The following is a 17,641-nucleotide window of genomic DNA, read 5'->3' as shown; positions in this document are numbered from 1 at the left end:
CGTGCTAAATTGACCCTAGTTTCAGGGGGATTAGCAGGGTAAATATGACGGTTACGGGGAGAGGGTGGGATTGTTGTCAGTGCAGAGTGGATGGGCAGAATGGCCTCCTTCTGTACTTTTAGGGATTCTATGATCTTTGGACTGTGGGAGGAAACAGGACCCACCCGGAGGAAACCTACGCAGACACGGGGAGAATGTGCAAACTCCGCACAGACAGTGACCCGAGGCCAGAATTGAACCCTGGCGCTGTGAGGCAGCAGTGCTAACCATTGTGCCACCGTGCCGCCCTTACAGAAAGGGAAGGAGAGTGATTTGAAGAAAGTGCCTGTGGGATTGGAGCTAACCAATGGCAGCACCTTCAGTGGAAGAGAGAAAGAAAGCAGGAGAGTAAAACGTGACGTGGAAACAACATACTCCAGCGGGTTACAGCCTGTCTCCAAAATTAAAATCTTTTCTTACTCCCACACAACGCCGATGTGTTGCCCACAGTCTCGGAGAAGCGGTTACCTACCTGCCAGAGGGGGTCCTTCTCCTCAGGAAACAGCTGGAAGTATTTCTGAGCCAGTTGGATGGGTGGGAGAGTCTGCAGCTTGAGGTTTGTCCAGCACTGCACAAAGCTAATCAGATTCTTAAAGGTGTACAGACCCAGGCGGTCATTCCCATAGTTCGAAAGGTGCGTCATAAAGATGCTAATCTGAAAGGTGGATAAAAGGAGACAATCAGAAGCGCGCAGGGACACTTTTACACACCAGCCCGTATCCCCATCCTATCCCTGACCAGGGCTGGACCCTAAGTGTCGCAGTCCAATATACATGTCTCAAAATGAGTTAACACGTTACATGGTACAATTACCATGGCGGCACGGTGGCATAGTGTGGCAGCATGGTGGCACAGTGGTTAAGCACTGCTGCTTCACAGTGCCAAGGATCCTGGTTCAATTCCGGCCTTGGGTGACTGTCTGTGTGGAGTTTGCACATTCTCCCCGTGTCTGCGTGGGTTTCCTCTGAGTGTTCCGGTTTCCTCCCACACTCCAAAGATGTGCGAGTTAGGATGATTGGCCATGGTAAATTGACCCTAGTGTGGGGTTATGGGAATAGGGCCCAGGTGGGATTGTGGTTGGTACAGACTCGATGGGCTGAATGGCCTCCTTCTGTACTGTCCGGATACTATGATTAATTAACCCATTTTCTTTTGCGTATTCTGGTTGGCAGTTGGTGACCAGTGGCGTGCCGCAGGGATCGGTGCTGGGGCCTCAATTGTTTACCATTTACATAGATGATCTGGAGGAGGGGACTGAATGTAGGGTATTCAAGTTTGCTGATGACACGAAGGTGAGTGGGAAAGTGAATTGCGTGGAGGACGCGGAAAGTCTGCAGAGAGATTTGGATAGGCTGAGCGAGTGGGCGAGGATCTGGCAGATGGAATATAACGTTAGCAAATGTGAGGTTATCCACTTTGGAAGAAATAATAGTAAATTGGATTATTATTTAAATGGAGAAAAATTACATCGTGCGACTGTGCAGAGGGACCTGGGGGTCCTTGTGCACGAATCGCAAAAACTCAGTCTGCAGGTGCAGCAGGTGATCAAGAAGGCGAATGGAATGTTGGCCTTTATCGCGAGGGGGATAGAATATAAAAGCAGGGAGGTCTTGCTGCAACTGTACAAGGCACTGGTGAGGCCGCAATTGGAGTACTGTGTGCAGTTTTGGTCCCCTTATTTGCGAAAGGATATATTGGCCTTGGAGGGAGTGCAGAGAAGGTTCACCAGGTTGATACCGGAGATGAGGGGTGTGGCTTATGAGGAGAGATTAAACAGATTGGGTTTGTACTCGTTGGAGTTTAGAAGGATGAGGGGTGATCTTATAGAGACATATAAGATAATGAAGGGGCTGGATAGGGTAGAGGTGGAGAGATTCTTTCCACTTAGAAGGGAAACCAGAACTAGAGGGCACAGCCTCAAAATAAGGGGGGGCCGGTTCAGAACAGAGTTGAGGGGGAACTTCTTCTCTCAGAGGGTAGTGAATCTCTGGAATTCTCTGCCCATTGAAGTGGTGGAGGCTTCCTCGTTGAATATGTTTAAATCACGGGTAGATAGTTTTCTGATCGATAAGGGAATTAGGGGTTATGGGGAGCAGGCGGGTAAGTGGAACTGATTCGCTTCAGATCAGCCATGATCTTGTTGAATGGCGGGGCAGGCTCGAAGGGCCAGATGGCCTACCCCTGCTCCTATTTCTTATGTTCTTATGTTCTTATGTATCTTCACACCTATTTTTTTTGTTACCCTTTGTGGAATCGTGGGGAAGTAGCGGAAAGGTTCCCGAGCTGATTATCAGCCCAGCGAACGCTGCTTCTGTGGCCAACAAATCCAAGCATTGGACTCAAACCCAGAGCTTCTGGTCCAGAGGTAGGGGCACTACCCACTGTGCCACAAAGACTCCATTAACCCATGACATGGTAAAGTTAACCCAGTGTGATTTGGACAGGCTGAGTGAGTGGGCAGATGCAGTATAATGTGGATAAATGTTCACTGGAATTCAGAAGAATGAGGGAGGAATCTCAGAGAAACCGGTAAAATTCTAGCAGGACCAGACAGGGGAGATCCAGGAAGGATGTTCCCGATGGTGGGGGAGTCCAGAACCAGGGGTCACAATCTAAGGATTCGGGTTAACCTTTAGAATAATTTAATAGTCACGCACATTAGCTGCCAGAGGGTCTCAGTGATAAATGGGGGAGGGGGTGGCCCTTCCTTCATTGTTTGAGGAAATGGGAGCCGGACTTCACAGGGGTGGAGACTGATTGGTTGCCATCAGAGTTGCCGTTCTGATTATGGATGGTCACCCCCACCTCCAGGAGCTTCTGGCCAATCAGAGGGCTGGCAGCTCAGCAGTGCCACTGGGAGTGGTGCCAATTATGGAGCTGCAGCTGGTAGAAGAGGACACCATGGAAGAACGGTGCTCTTCCACAGCAGGTAAGAGGAGACCGAGGGGGTGGGGAAACAGGGCCTGGCGAGGAGGGGATGGGATGGGTTTTTTTTAAATTCATTCATGGGACATGGGCATTGCTGGCTGGCCAGCATTTATTGCCCATCCCTAGTTGCCCGAGGGCAGTTGAGAGTCAACCGCATGTTTTTAAGGCAAGGATAGATAAATTTTTGAACAGTAAAAGAATTAAAGGTTATGGTGAGCGGGCGGGTAGGTGGAGGGGGTGCAGAGGAGATTCACTAGGTTGATTCCGGAGTTGAGAGGGTTGGTTTATGAGGAGAGACTGAGTAGTCTGGGGCTAAACTCATTGGAATTCACAAGAATGAGGGGAGATCTGATAGAAACATATAAGATTATGAAGGGAATAGATAAGATAGAAGCAGGGAAGTTGTTTCCACTGGCGGGTGAAACTAGAACTCGGGGTATGGCCTCAAAATAAGGGGGAGCAGATTTAGGACTGAGTTGAGGAGGAACTTCTTCACACAAAGGATTGTGAATCTGTGGAATTCCCTGCCCAGTGAAGCAGTTGAGGCTACCTCACTGAATGTTTTTAAGGCAAGGATAGATACATTTTTGAACAGTAAAGGAATTAAGGGTTATGGTGAGCGGGCGGCTAAGTGGAGCTGAGTCCACGAAAAGATCAGCCATGATCTTATTGAATGGCGGCGCAGGCTTGAGGGGCCAGATGGCCTACTCCTGCTTCTAGTTCTTACATTACTGTGGCTCTGGAGTCACATGTAGGCCAGATCAGGTAAGGATGGCAGATTTTCTTCCCTAAAGGACATTAGTGAACCAGATGGGTTTTTCCGACAATTGACAATGGTTTCATGGTCAACAGTAGATTCTTAATTCCAGATATTTTTTATTGAATTCAAATCCACCATCTGCCTTGGCGGGATTCGAACCCAGGTCCCCAGAACATAGCTGAGTTTCTGGATTAACAGTCTAGCGATAATACCACTAGGCCATCGCCTCCCCTACATTGGAGTGAGGTTGGTGAGTGCTGGTGGCACCATTGCCAGATGGGCAATCATTGCTGCCCTGGTTAAAGAGGGCCCTAAGAGGTGGGCACCCACAACCATCACCCGCCCCTCTCCCCACCCCAGAGTCGGCAGGGAAACTGCTGGATTTCATCACGTGGGTTCCTCACGCAGCAGCGGGCGTACCCGACACTGGTAAAATGCCATCGGTATGTGGGTAAGGGCTTTTAATCGGCAGTCTACATGGTTCAACCCAGCCCATTCTCAGATGGGTGGTAAAATCTGGTTACTGGCAGGAATTCTATGGAATAGCTAAACATTCTCAGACAACAGGGAGGTGTGTTGCACTGGGTTGTAGCTCTGTGGACAACTTTACTTCCTGGGAGTAGTGGGATAGATAAAATATACAACAAAATCGGAGAAAAAAGAACAGGAACATGGTATTGGGATGAATCAAGGTGAGCAAACATCTTGGATTTGACAGAGTAATTGAGGTCTATTTCCTCGGGTGGATGGAGCTATTACAAGGGGGCATAACTATAGGGTTCATGGTGGGAGATACAGGAAGGATATCAGAGGTAGGTTCTTTACGCAGAGAGTGGTTGGGGTGTGGAATGGACTGCCTGCAGTGATAGTGGAGTCAGACACTTTAGGAACATTGAAGCGGTTATTGGATAGGCACATGGAGCACACCAGGATGATAGGGAGTGGGATAGCTTGATCTTGGTTTCAGATAAAGCTCGGCACAACATTGTGGGCCGAAGGGCCTGTTCTGTGCTGTACTGTTCTCTGTTCTATGTTCTATGTCCTTCGTACCAGGGCCTTTGCTGCTGTGACACCCTTTTGTGCCCTATATCTGAAATGACATCTGGAAGACTTATGGTGAGTTTCTTCTTGTTGGTTTTTGGGAGATCTTTGATTTTTGCACATGTACAGTGCCATGGTCTTGGCACTGCCCACCCCCAAGCCTGACCAGCACCACCCCCCATGGTATGCCAGTACATCATCCTGATCCTGCGGTCTCCCCATGCCAAATGTTTCTGATTTATTTCCCTCTGAGAGTTGGTAACCCTGGGCGCATCCTGCATGCAAAATATATTTGTTTAAGTTAATGTTTAGAAACATAGAAGCACAGAAACTGGAAGCAGGAGGAGGCCATTCAGCCCTTTGAACTTGCTCTGCCATTAATTTTGATTATGGCTGATCATCAAATTCAATCTCCTGATTCCCCCGCTTCCCTCAATATCACTTGATCCCTTTGGCCCCAAGAGCTATATCTAATTTCTTCTTGAAATCACACAGTGTTTTGACCTCAACTACTTTCTGTGGCAGTGAATTCCACGCATTCACCACCCTCTGGGTGAAGAAATTTCTCCTCACCTCAGTTCTAAAAAGGATTACCCCTTATCCTCAAACTATGACCCCTAGTTCTGGACTCCCCCACCATTGGGAACATTCTTTCTGAATCTACCCTGTCTAACTATAGAATCATAGAATCCCTACAGTGCAGAAGGAGGCCATTCGGCCCATCGTGTCTGCACCGACCATAATCCCACCCACGCCCTATCCCCATAACCCCATATATTAACCCTAGCTAGTCCCTCTGACACTAAGGGGCAATTTAGCATGGCCAATCCACCTAACCCGCACATCTTTGGACTGTGGGAGGCAGACACAGGGAGAATGTGCAAACTCCACACAGACAGTGACCCAAACCAACAATCGAACCCATTTCCCTGGTGCTGTGAGGCAGCAGTGCTAACCACTGTGCCACCCCGATAGAATTTTATAAGTTTCTATGCGATCCCCTCTCACTCTTCGAAACTCCAATGAATATAATCCTCACTGACTTAGTCTCTCATCAGATAACAGACTTGCGTTCCAGGAGGGATGGAGGAGCATGCTTTGCAACTCGCTGGAAAATGATTTTAGATGATTAAAAATGCAGTCCAGTTGTCTCTAGAATGAAGTGTGAATCTCGATGCCTCTCGGGGAAATGCAATTAGATCTCGCTCTGCGTCTCCCCGCCACCCCCGCTCCGAAGCTGTACCTGGCGCAAAGCTGTGTCCATTCTCCTGTTCAAGCTCCACAATTAGCCTGCTCTTTACACTTGCTCCATCTGTAGCTGCAACCCCGGCTGCTTTTCGGAGCATCGCAATTAGAACTCTCTCTGACTCCCCCATGTGTGGTTGCACTGAAGTGTGAATCACTGTCTGTCAGAGCTTTGCACGGGGACCTCAACATAACTCTCCCAATCGGCAGAGTTTACTGTCAGATTACGATGACTCGACCCTCCCACGAAGGCTCGCTTTCCGTGTCGAGAATAAAGTGGGAATCTCTCCAGTTCCTCGCACTGTTAGATCTCGCTGTGCACCTGCCTATCCATCTGGACAGGACTCAGGTGTGAATCCGCAATACTACCAAGCTTGCTTTTGATTTTAAATATAGACAAATACTATTCCATTTAAATCACAGAGATTCTTCAATGCAACTGGAGCCAAAAGGTGAAATATAAAACTAGACACAAGTTGATAGTTGGTTTATTTACAGAACACAGTATTACATAAGTTTGCCTCCGACCTACCCAGAGTCCCAGAAGTCTTTCTTTACACCGCTTTGACACACAATAAGCCATTAAACTAACCAATGATCAACCCCTTTAAGTGACTCCCTGGCCACGATTCTCCCATTAGCGCAGCGGGCCGGGAGATTCCACGCAGAGTTTGCGCGGACGTTTGCACCTTGCTAGCGTTTCCCAGCGCCGGATTCTCTGCGGCGTCAGATCCGTGTAGGAAATCGGCAGGGAGGTGCTAGGACCATTTAAACAGTCATTTGCATAGAATTTAGTCAGCTTACATTAACGCTGCAATGAAGTTACTGTGAAAATCCCCTAGTCGCCACGCTCCGGCGCCTGTTCGGGTACACTGAGGGAGAATTTAGCATGGCTAAGTGCACCTAACCAGCACGTCTTTCAGACTGTGGGAGGAAACTGGAGCACCGTGAGGAAACCCACGCAGACATGGGGAGAACATGCAGACTCCGCAAAGGCAGTGACCCAAACTGGGAATCGAACCCAGGTCCCTGGCGCTGTGAGGCAGCAGTGCTGACCACTGTGCCACCACTAATTTTAAAAAATTTAACTATTAGCGGGCCCGGGACTGAAGTATCTGGACTCGCCAGCATCTCCCACCCTGCCAGAGTATTTCACTCCAGTGGGGTTTACAGGAGCTCCCCCTAAACAGGGAACTAGCGGCCCGACACTGCTGGAGTGAAGGGGGGGGGGGGCAATCAGGGCACCCCCAGAGGGTCGGGCAGAGGTGCGGGGTGTCCCCTGGGCTTTGGCACCCTGGTAATGCCAGCCTGTGCCACCTGGCACAGCCCAAGGGGCAAAGTGTCAATGACCGGAGGGGCACCTTGGCACTGCCCACAGGGCCAGGGGGATGATCGGTGGGCGACCCCGCTGCCATTCTGCATAGGGATTGGTGTAGGAAGGAGGGAGGGCAATGATCAGGGCAGGTGGGTGGGGGGGGGGGGGGTTGTTTGGTAACTTTTCTCCATGGTTCCTTAATAAAAAGTTAGGATCTATGAAGTGAGGTTTCACTCTGGCATCGGCTTTGTCCAGTCTTAACATCAGCTGCGATTATCGCGAAGGGGTTATCTTTATTCGTTCATGGGGCATGGGCATCGCTGGCTGGCCAGCATTTATTGCCCATTCCCAGTTGCCCTCGGAACTGAGGGCAGGATTTTCCAGCCGCGCTCGCCCCAATGCTGAAAAATCCCATCCGAGGTCAACGGACCTTTGCATGGTCCGTGTCCCGCACGGCACGATTCCCGTGGCAGGTGGGACGGGAAAATTCTGCCGAGTGTCCCGCTTAGCCATTTCAGAGGAGCGGTTAAGAGTCAACCACATTGCTGTGGATCTGGAGTCACATGTAGGCCAGGCCGGGTAAGGATGGCAGATTTCCTTCCCTAAAGGACATTAGTAAGAGGTTTTTTTACAATGATGCTGCAGTTTCAGGGTCACTTTCACTGACACAGATGTTTTTTATTAGGTATCCGTCGTTGATATTATTCCATGGACCTTTTGCTGATGTTGGAGGCCGTGTCAAAGCGATCTCCCGTAATTAGTCCCTTTCTCACCCGATTACTGGACTTGACTAAGCGGGAAAAGGTAATTCAAGTACTCACAGGGTTAAGGAGGACCGTGAGGAAGAGCTCTCCACCATTAATAATCTTATCCAACTCCTTGGGCCCTCCCGGGTACTCATTGTAGAATATAGTATGCGTGAAAAGGCCACAAGTCTGACGAGGCAGAACCTTTGGAGAGAGAAAGCAGACAAAGCGAGGTCAGCCTCAGGAGTTACCCATCTCCTGCAGACAGCACTGTCGACATTTCTAGGGAGACTGGTACAGAGGGCTCCAATCGGCTTCCAGAGCACTGAGCCACAATGTCACATCGTTCAGTCTATTAGTCACACCAGGCGGCCACGGGACAGGAATCCCTTCGAGGTTTTTGTCAAAATAAAAACATAAATTCAAACCCAGACTCCAATAACAGGATGTAAATGATGCCTAAACTGACAACTTCATTATAAAAAACTGTTCGTGACAGACACAATTACGCTTCACATCAGGGGTTCATCTGAGCAATGGTTCAGTGGGTAAGTGTACATTCAGATAGTGAAGAACAAAGAACATAGAAAATTACAGCACAGGAACAGGCCCTTCGGCCCTCCAAGCCTGCACTGCTGCCTGTGTGAACTAAAACCCGCTACCCTTCTGGGCACCATATTCCTCTATTCCCATCCTATTCATGTATTTGTCCAGACGCCCCTTAAAAGTCACTGCCATATCCGCTTCCACTACCTCCCCCGGCAACGAGTTCCAGGCACCCACCACCCTCTGTGTAAAAAAACTTGCCTCGTACATCTCCTTTAAACCTGTGCCCCCTAGTAATTGACTCTTCCACCCTGGGAAAAGCATCTGACTATCCACTCTGTCCATGCCTCTCATAATCTTGTAGACTTCTATCAGGTCGCCCCTCAACCTCCGTCATTCCAGTGAGAACAAACCAAGTTTCTCCAACCTCTCCTCATAACTAATGCCCCCCATACCAGGCAACATCCTGGTAAATCTTTCCTGTACCCTCTCCAAAGCCTCCACCTCCTTCTGGTAGAGTGGCGACCAGAATTGAACGCTGTATTCCAACTGTGGACTAACTAAGTTCCTATAAAGCTAGATTAGTGTTCCGAGCTACACAGGAAGATCCCAGGCTGAAGGCCCCAATTGTTAAATCGTTGACTCTGATGCTCTCTCACCATGATGCCATTGTGTTTGAAGCCTCGGCGGAACCGCGCTGGTTTCAAGTGCGGATACTCCTCTGTACTTGTGACTTTCATCTCCCACACCTGCTTCCAAGCTTCGTACAGCTGGATGTGAATGGGATAAACACCGGAGTGGTGAGGAGCCACCGCATAGCCCATGTCGGTAGGGATACCATGCTCCTGTGTGAGAGAGAGAAACATAATCCTTGGGTTGCAATTGGACAGACAAATCACACAAAGATTACAAATTAATTTTCCTCCCTTTTTTCTTGAGAGTCCTTGTACTCCCCCAGATACTCCCAGGATTCTGATAACAGTATTCTCTGAACTAGCTGCTTTGTTGTCCTCATGTTCTCACATCCCTTAAATTAACATCTTATAACTGCCCTCCCTGATCACACTGCTTCACGAATACCCCAGCCACTGATAGAAATTTTAAAAAATTATTCTTTCAGGAGATGAGGGTGGTTTTCATTTGATTTATTATTGTCACACGTATTAACATACAGTGCAAAGTATTGTTTCTTGCGCGCTATACAGACAAAGCTTACCGTTCATAGAGAAGGAAAGGAAAGAGTGCAGAACCTAGTGTTACAGTCATAGCTAGGGTGTAGAGAAAGATCAATTTAATGTGAGGTAGGTCCATTCAAAAATCTGACAGCAGCAGGGAAGAAGCTGTTCTTGAATCAGTTGGTACGTGACCTCAGACTTTTGTATCTTTTTCCCCACGGAAGAACAAAGAACCAAGAAAATTACAGCACAGGAACAGGCCCTTCGGCCCTCCAAGCCTGCACCGACCATGCTGCCTGACTTAACTAAAACCCCCTACCCTTCCAGGGACCATATCCCTCTATTCCCATCCTATTCATGTACTTGTCAAGACGCCCCTTAAAAGTCACTACCGTATCCGCTTCCACTACCTCCCCCGGCAATGAGTTCCAGGCACCCAAGGTGGAAGAGAGAAGGTGGAAGAGAGAATGTCTGGGGTGCGTGGGGTCCTTAATTATGCTGGCTGCTTTTCCGAGGCAGTGGGATGTGTAGACAGAGTCAATGGATGGGAGGCTGGTTTGCGTGATGGATTAGTTGCCCATCCCTAATTGCCCTTGAACTGAGTGTCTCGCTCGGCTATTTCAGAGGGCAGCTAAGAGTCAACCACATTGCTGTGGGTCTGGAGTCACATGTAGGCCAGACCGGGTAAGGATGGCAGATTTCCTTCCCTAAAGGACATTAGTGAACCAGATTGGTTTCCACGACAATCGATGATAGTTTTATTGTCACCATGACTGAGGCTTGCTTTATAATTCCAGATTTTATTGATTGAATTTAAATTCCACCAGCTGCCATGGTGGGATTTGAACCCGTGTCCCTCGGGTCTCTTGGATTGATAGTCCACTACTTTACCACTACACCATCATCACCTTAAATGCAGACAATGCTTTATCAAATTGCTCTGAATGTTCTGCTAATGAGGTATGACCTGTATTCTATTCTATCAAGTTTTATCAATTTAGAAACATCTAGCCCAGTCACTAGTGTGGAGTGTCGCACTCTCTGGGTGTGAGAGTTGACTCTGCAGGAAGTGGATGAGATGAGGAGAGAAGGTATTGAAATGTGGGTAATGGTGGAGGATGCTCAGAATCGGCTGAATGGACAAAAAGAGAAGTTCAGGAATCAAAATGGCTGCCGAGCACAGTTATCGAGAGAAAGCTACAGACACTGGGAAACAACAGCTTCTTTCCTGCAACCACGGAAGGAGAAATAGAGGGAAAAACAGAACTCCAAGAAGAGGAATGGGGATATGTGGATAACATTTGAGGCACGGACTATTTTAAGAAGTGAAATGTTGTCCAGCATTTCCTTTCTTCTAAGTTATCCATCTCCCCAGGAGTGAAAATCTAGCCCCTTGCCTCAGAGTCTTTTGGTTGACTTGCTCTGGAATATTCAGCCCAGTGGTCCTCATATCGGCCCCTGAGAAGCCCCTCCCACTTCCCTCCAGTCTTAAAAGCAACTGTTCACGATTGGCTAACTTTGACCAGGGGCGTGTCTATGAATCCGCCCTCTCGTTCAGGTCTGGACAATCTTGATGTTGTAGCAGTCAAGAGTTCCTTTTCAACTGGCCAATCAGCACACCCAGTTCACAGTCTGGGGCTGGAATTTTCCAGGCAGCGGGATTCTCCAGTCCCGCTGCAGTGAACTGGGATTTGGCTGAGCGCCAAAGGGCGTGAACAGCCGGAAAATTCCACTCTGGGCCTCGGACCTGTTCACACCAACTTTCAGGATTCGGTCCCCATTGGTGGGGCTGCTAAGAGCATGTGGAGTAGAACCTTCTTCATCCTGTCAACCGGAACACTGATCTATTCATAGAGAGCTTTGCATACTTCACCTCACACTAATTCTGTGTTCTTAACTGTCTGCTCAAACCAGGTGGCACTAAACAGGCTGGAACCTGACACTACTGCAATTAGTTTTTGTCTCCATAGCAACCTCAACCAAGGTTTAACTTCTCTGAAGTTCAATGAACCAATCAACCCCTTTCGAGAATGATCTTAGAATCATAGAATCCACAGTGCAGAAGGAGGCCATTTGGCCCATCGCGCCTGCACCCAGGTACTGTCCTATCCTCAGAACCCCACATATTTACCCTCCTGATCCCCTTGACATTAAGGGGCAATTTAGCATGACCAACCAACTTAACCAGTACATCTTTGGAGTGTGGGAGGAAACCGGAGCACCCAGAGGAAACCCATGCAGACATGGGGAGAATGTGCAAACTCCACACAGACAGTCACCCGAGGTAGGAACCGAACCTGGGTCCCTGGCACTGTGAGGCAGCAGTGTGAACTACTGTGCCACCGTGCCGCCCCATGCCATGCCGTTTGATGTTGGACTAAAAAGGACATATCACAAAAAGAAAAGATCGACATTTCTCAAAGCACAAAGATCATCACACACGTTAATCAAACAATTTGCCTTGTCGAACGTTCACTCCATCACCGACGCACAGTGACAGCCGTGTGTACCATCTACAAGCTGCACTGCAGCAACTCACCGAGGCTCTTTAGGCAGAACCTTCCAAACCCACGAACTCGACCATCCAGAAGGACAAGGGCGGCAGATCCCCGGGAACACCACCACCTGAAGGCTCCCTTCCAAGTCACTCAACATCCTGACTTGGAAATATATCCCTTTTTCTTCACTGTCAGTGGGTCAAAATCCTGGAATTCCCTCCCTAACAGCACTGTGGGTGTACCTACACCACATGGACTGCAGCGGTTCAAGAAGATAGCTCACCACCACCTTCTCAAGGGGCAATTAGGGTTGGGCAATGAATGCTGGCCTAGCCAGCAATGCCCACATCCCGTAAATGAATTTTTAAAATTTGATTTGATTTTTGATTTGATTTATTATTGCCACATGTATTGGGATACAGTGAAAAGTATTGTTTCTTGTGCGCTATACAGACAAAACCTACCATTCATAGGTTATATGGGGGAGAAGGAAAGGAGAGATTAAAATATACTAATGCCTCCAGTGAATACCTGCAGGGGGCATGGTGGCACAGTGGTTAACCCAGGGTCGATTTCCAGCTTGAACCACTGTCTGTGCGGAGTCTGCACGTTCTCCCCGTGTCTGCGTGGGTTTCCTCCGGGTGCTCCGGTTTCCTCCCACAGTCCGAAAGACGTGCTGGTTAGGTGCATTGACCATGCTAAATTCTCCCTCAGTGTATCCGAACAGGCACCGGAGTGTGGCGACTAGGGGAGTTTCACAGTAACTTGAACACTTGGAGGTGAATGGGATCAAAGGTTATGGGGAGAAAGCAGGATTAAGCTGTCGAGTTGGGTGATCAGCCATGATCGTGGTGAATGGCAGAGCGGGCTCGAAGGGCCAAGCGGCCTCCTCCTGTTCCTATCTTCTATGTTTCCATGTTTCTAACTTCATTGCAGTGTTAATGTAAGCCTACTTGTGACACTTAATAAATAAACTAAAAATTTACCATGTTTGGTTTTAGGGACCTTTGCACAGGGGTCAAATATCAAAGTGACGAGAGAAAGCGGAAGCCCAACATAAACCCTTACTCCAAAGCAGTGGCCAAAAAGGCCACTGGACGTCCACAGCAGAAATAACAGCAGGAAATCACAAGCGAAACATAGCCCCTAAACATACAACAGCCAGCAAGGCTGAGCATCCCCCTGCGATTTCAGTGTGATTTCATGATGCATTGTCACTGAGTAACTGTTAATGACATTCACAGCACATGCTGGTTTAATCTCACAAAAACGCACTCCATGTGGTGCAGTTTGCAAAGCCTGCGCTGAGTTCACTTGCTCAGGCGCGGCACTCGTCGATGGATTCTAATGAAGCCTCGAAGTCACTGGGCCGTTGCTCCTGCTCCTCATCGCTGCCCACTGACGTGCAATGGGCCGGACCAGCGTGTGGGTCCAGGTGGCCAATCCTGCCGGACGCACCCAGAGTGGCCAGTACCCAGCAACACCCAGAGAAAAAGGACATACACCAAGAGTATAGATTACAAAAGCAGAGAGGTCATGATGGAGTTGTATAGGTCACAGCTGGAGTACTGTGTGCAGTTCTGGTCGCCACATTATAGGACGGACATGAACGCACTGGAAGGGCGTGCAGAGGAGATTTACCGGGATGCTGCCTGGGATGGAACATTTAAGTTATAAAGAGAGGTTGAATAGGCTTGGGTTTTTTTTCTCTGGAGCAGAGAAGACAGAGGGGCGACCTGATTGAGGTGTTCAAGATTATGAGGGACATGGACAGGGTGAATATGGAGCAGCTGTTCCCCTTAGCTGAAGGATTAGTTACGATGGGACACAAGTTAAAAGTGAGGGGCAGAAGGTTTAGGGGGGATTTGAGGAAAACCTTTTTAACCCAGAGGGTGGTGGGTCTGGAATGCGCTGCCTGGGAGGGTGGGGGAGGCGGGTTGCCTCACATCCTTTAAGAAGTACCAGGATGAGCACTTGGCACCATCATAGCATTCAAGGCTATGGGCCAAGTGCTGGCAAGTGGGATTAGGTGGGCAGATCAGGGTCTTTCATACGTCGGTGCAGTCTCGATGGGCCGAAGGGCCTCTTCTGCACTGTAGTATTCTGTGATTCTGTGAAGAGTCTGGTTTTTTTTCCTCATTTTCTTTCAACACCTTAATTTATTAGGTATAAAAATATTGGGGACACAGGAAGCGCTCTTCTCTAAGGATTAAGATTAATCTAACTGGGGGATGTGGTTGTAATGTTACTGGAGTAATACTTGATGCAGCTTAGAAGGATAGGAGACATCTCATTGAAACTTACAGAACATTGAAAGGCCTGGATAGAGTGGACGTGGGGAAGATGTTTCCATGAGTGGGAGAGACTGGGATCTAAGGGCACAGCCTCAGAGTAAAGGGACCACCCTTTAGAACCGAAATGAGATGGAATTTCTTCAGCCAGAGGGTATTGAATCTGTGGAATTCATTGCCGCAGAAGGCTGTGGAGGCCAGATCATTGAGTGTCTTTAAGACAGAGATAGACAGGTTCTTGATTGGTAAGGGGGTCAAAGGTTGTGGGGAAAAGGTAGGCAAATGGGGTTGAGAAACATATTAGCCATGATCGAATGGCAGAGCAGACTCAATGGGCTGAATGACCTAGTTCTGCTCTTATATCTTAAATTATCTGATCCAGAGGTCCAGGCCATTGCTTTGGGGACATGAGTTCAAATCCCATGGTAGCTGGTGGAGTTTAAATTCAATGAATAAAATCTGGAATCGAAAACTAGTCTCAGTGATGGTGACCATGAAACCATTGTCAATTGTCATGAAAACCCATCACTAATGTCCTTCAGGGAAGGAAATCTGCCTTCCTTACCCAGTCTGGCCTACATGTGACTCCAGAACCACAGCAATGTGGTTGACTCTCAACTGCCCTCTGGAAATGGCACAGCAAGACACTCAGTTCAGAGGCATTTAGGGATGGGCAACAAGTGTTGGTCTTGCCAGGAACACCGATATCTCATGAAAGAATATATGTTTATTAATAAACTATTGGGTAAGAGATTCTATTCTCTTTCCAATTCTCTATGGGACAACAGTAGAAGGTGGACCAATCAGGGGAATGTGCGGGGAGGGAATGGTTTGTGGCATGAGATCATGTGATGAAAGGTCTTGGGATACACCCGAGCAAAGTTGGCAATGGTAGTGTGGGTTTCTGGATAAAGCAGAACTGTGATTGAGTATAAGGCCTTTATTCATTCATTGGCACAGTGCCTGGGCCCAGCCTCTATTGCCCATCTCTCCCTGCCCAGAGTGGGTAGAGTGAGTGTGGGGAAACATTCTAGCTACTCCTGAGTGGGACAGATCTGCCCTGCTCATCCAATCACTGTGATTCTAAACCATTTGGCCCATCATGAAAAGGACCCAGGGTCACCTGAAATACTGGCCCGACCCAACCTGCAGTCAAACATATTGAGACTCAGGTTCCAGTCGTGCCTTTTGGTTTGATTTATTATTGTCACATGTATTAGCATACAATGAAAAGTATTGTTTCTTGCGCGTTATACAGACAAGGTAGGTGGTGTTGTGGATAGTTTGGAGGGATGTCAGAAGTTGCAGCGAGACATAGATAGAATGCAAGACTGGGCGGAGAAGTGGCAGATGGAGTTCAACCCGGATAAGTGTGTGGTGATCCATTTTGGCAGATCCAATGGGATGAAGCAGCAGTATAATATGAAGGGTACCATTCTTAGCAGTGTAGAGGATCAGAAGGACCTTGGGGTCCGGGTCTATAGGACTCTTAAATCGGCCTCGCAGGTGGAGGATGCGGTCAAGAAGGCGTACGGCGTACTGGCCTTCATTAATCGAGGGATTGAGTTTAGGAGTCGGGAGATAATGCTGCAGCTTTATAGGACCCTGGTTAGACCCCACTTGGAGTACTGCACGCAGTTCTGGTCACCTCATTACAGGAAAGATGTTGAAGCCATTGAAAGGGTGCAGAGGAGATTTACAAGGATGTTGCCTGGATTGGGGGGCATGCCTTATGAGGATAGGTTGAGGGAGCTTGGTCTCTTCTCCCTGGAGAGACGAAGGATGAGAGGTGACCTGATAGAGGTTTACAAGATGTTGAGAGGTCTGGATAGGGTAGACTCTCAGAGGCTATTTCCAAGGGCTGAAATGGTTGCTACGAGAGGACACAGGTTTAAGGTGCTGGGGGGTAGGTACAGAGGAGATGTCAGGGGTAAGTTTTTCACTCAGAGGGTGGTGGGTGAGTGGAATCGGCTGACGTCGGTGGTGGTGGAGGCAAACTCGTTGGGGTCTTTTAAGAGACTTCTGGATGAGTACATGGGATTTAATGGGATTGAGGGCTATAGATAGGCCTAGAGGTGGGGATGTGATCGGCGCAACTGTGGGCCGAAGGGCCTGTTTGTGCTGTGGCTTTCTATGTTCTATGTTCATACCGTACATAGAGAAGGAAACGAGAGAGTGCAGAATGTAGTGTTACAGTCATAGCTAGGGTGCAGAGAAAGAACAACTTAATGCAAGGTAGGTCCATTCAAAAGTCTAATGGCAGCAGGGAAGAAGCTATTCTTGAGTCGGTTGGTACGTGACCACAGACTTTTGTACTTTTTTCCCAATGAAAGAAGGTGGAAGAGAGAATGTCCGGGGTGAATGGGGAACCTGGATTATGCTGACTGCTTTTCATAGAATCATAGAATCCCTACAGTGCAGAAGGAGACCGTTTGGCCCATCGAGTCTGCACCGACCACAATCCCACCCAGGCCCTATTACCCGTAACCCCAGCGGGAAGTGTAGACAGAGTCAATGGATGGGAGGTTGGTTTGAGCGGTCTTGGACGGAGCAGCACGGGTCTTTGTGGTGGCAGACATTGGTCTGTGGATGTGGGGTAAATTTTCCGGTCCGGCCCGCCGTGGGAACCGTCACGGACGCAAAGGACAATTTGACGGACTATTGAAAAGGTCCGTTGATCTTTGGGAAGGAAATTCCGGTCTCGGGGCCGGACGGGACTGGAAAACCCGGCACGCCGTCTTGCCCATTTTCCGTCAGTAAAACCGACTTGGCGAGGCTCAATTCCTAGCCCTCTGTGTTTCTTTAACTCAGAGATCCCTCCCCTTTAACAGGTAAACACAGGGACATCTGGAGAGATGGTTCCGCCTCGGGCTGCCTCGGATTTTCACTGTGAATAGATTTGATTTAAATCTTAGCACGGCAGCAGAGGCAATTTGGCACCAATTTTGCAGGAGCTGCAGGTTTGATAACCTGCTACTTTCTCACTTCTGGTGTGATGGCAGGTCCCTGCAGATAACTCAATCCAACCAGGCTTGTTCATGCGCTCCCAGGCCTTTC

At 48.6% G+C, this 17,641-nt stretch overlaps 1 protein-coding gene across 4 annotated transcripts in view; it reads right to left on the bottom strand.

The window, feature by feature from the left end:
* The window catches only part of ndst1b (N-deacetylase/N-sulfotransferase (heparan glucosaminyl) 1b), a 259,765-nt gene that overhangs the window by 34,058 nt on the left and 208,066 nt on the right, over positions 1–17,641 (bottom strand). For all 4 annotated transcript variants that reach the window (XM_078231781.1, XM_078231784.1, XM_078231783.1 and 1 more), the window contains 3 exons: positions 9,280–9,465; positions 8,150–8,278; positions 512–694 (listed from right to left, as the gene is read on the bottom strand). In XM_078231781.1, coding sequence (XP_078087907.1) covers positions 512–694; positions 8,150–8,278; positions 9,280–9,465 — 498 coding nt within the window. The remainder of the gene's footprint in view (positions 1–511; positions 695–8,149; positions 8,279–9,279; positions 9,466–17,641) is intronic.

This window comes from Mustelus asterias, chromosome 16 (assembly GCF_964213995.1).
Source record: "Mustelus asterias chromosome 16, sMusAst1.hap1.1, whole genome shotgun sequence".
Taxonomy (NCBI): Eukaryota; Metazoa; Chordata; class Chondrichthyes; order Carcharhiniformes; family Triakidae; genus Mustelus; species Mustelus asterias.
Note: the sequence above shows the minus strand (reverse complement) of the source record. Positions and strands in the feature narration are given on the sequence as shown.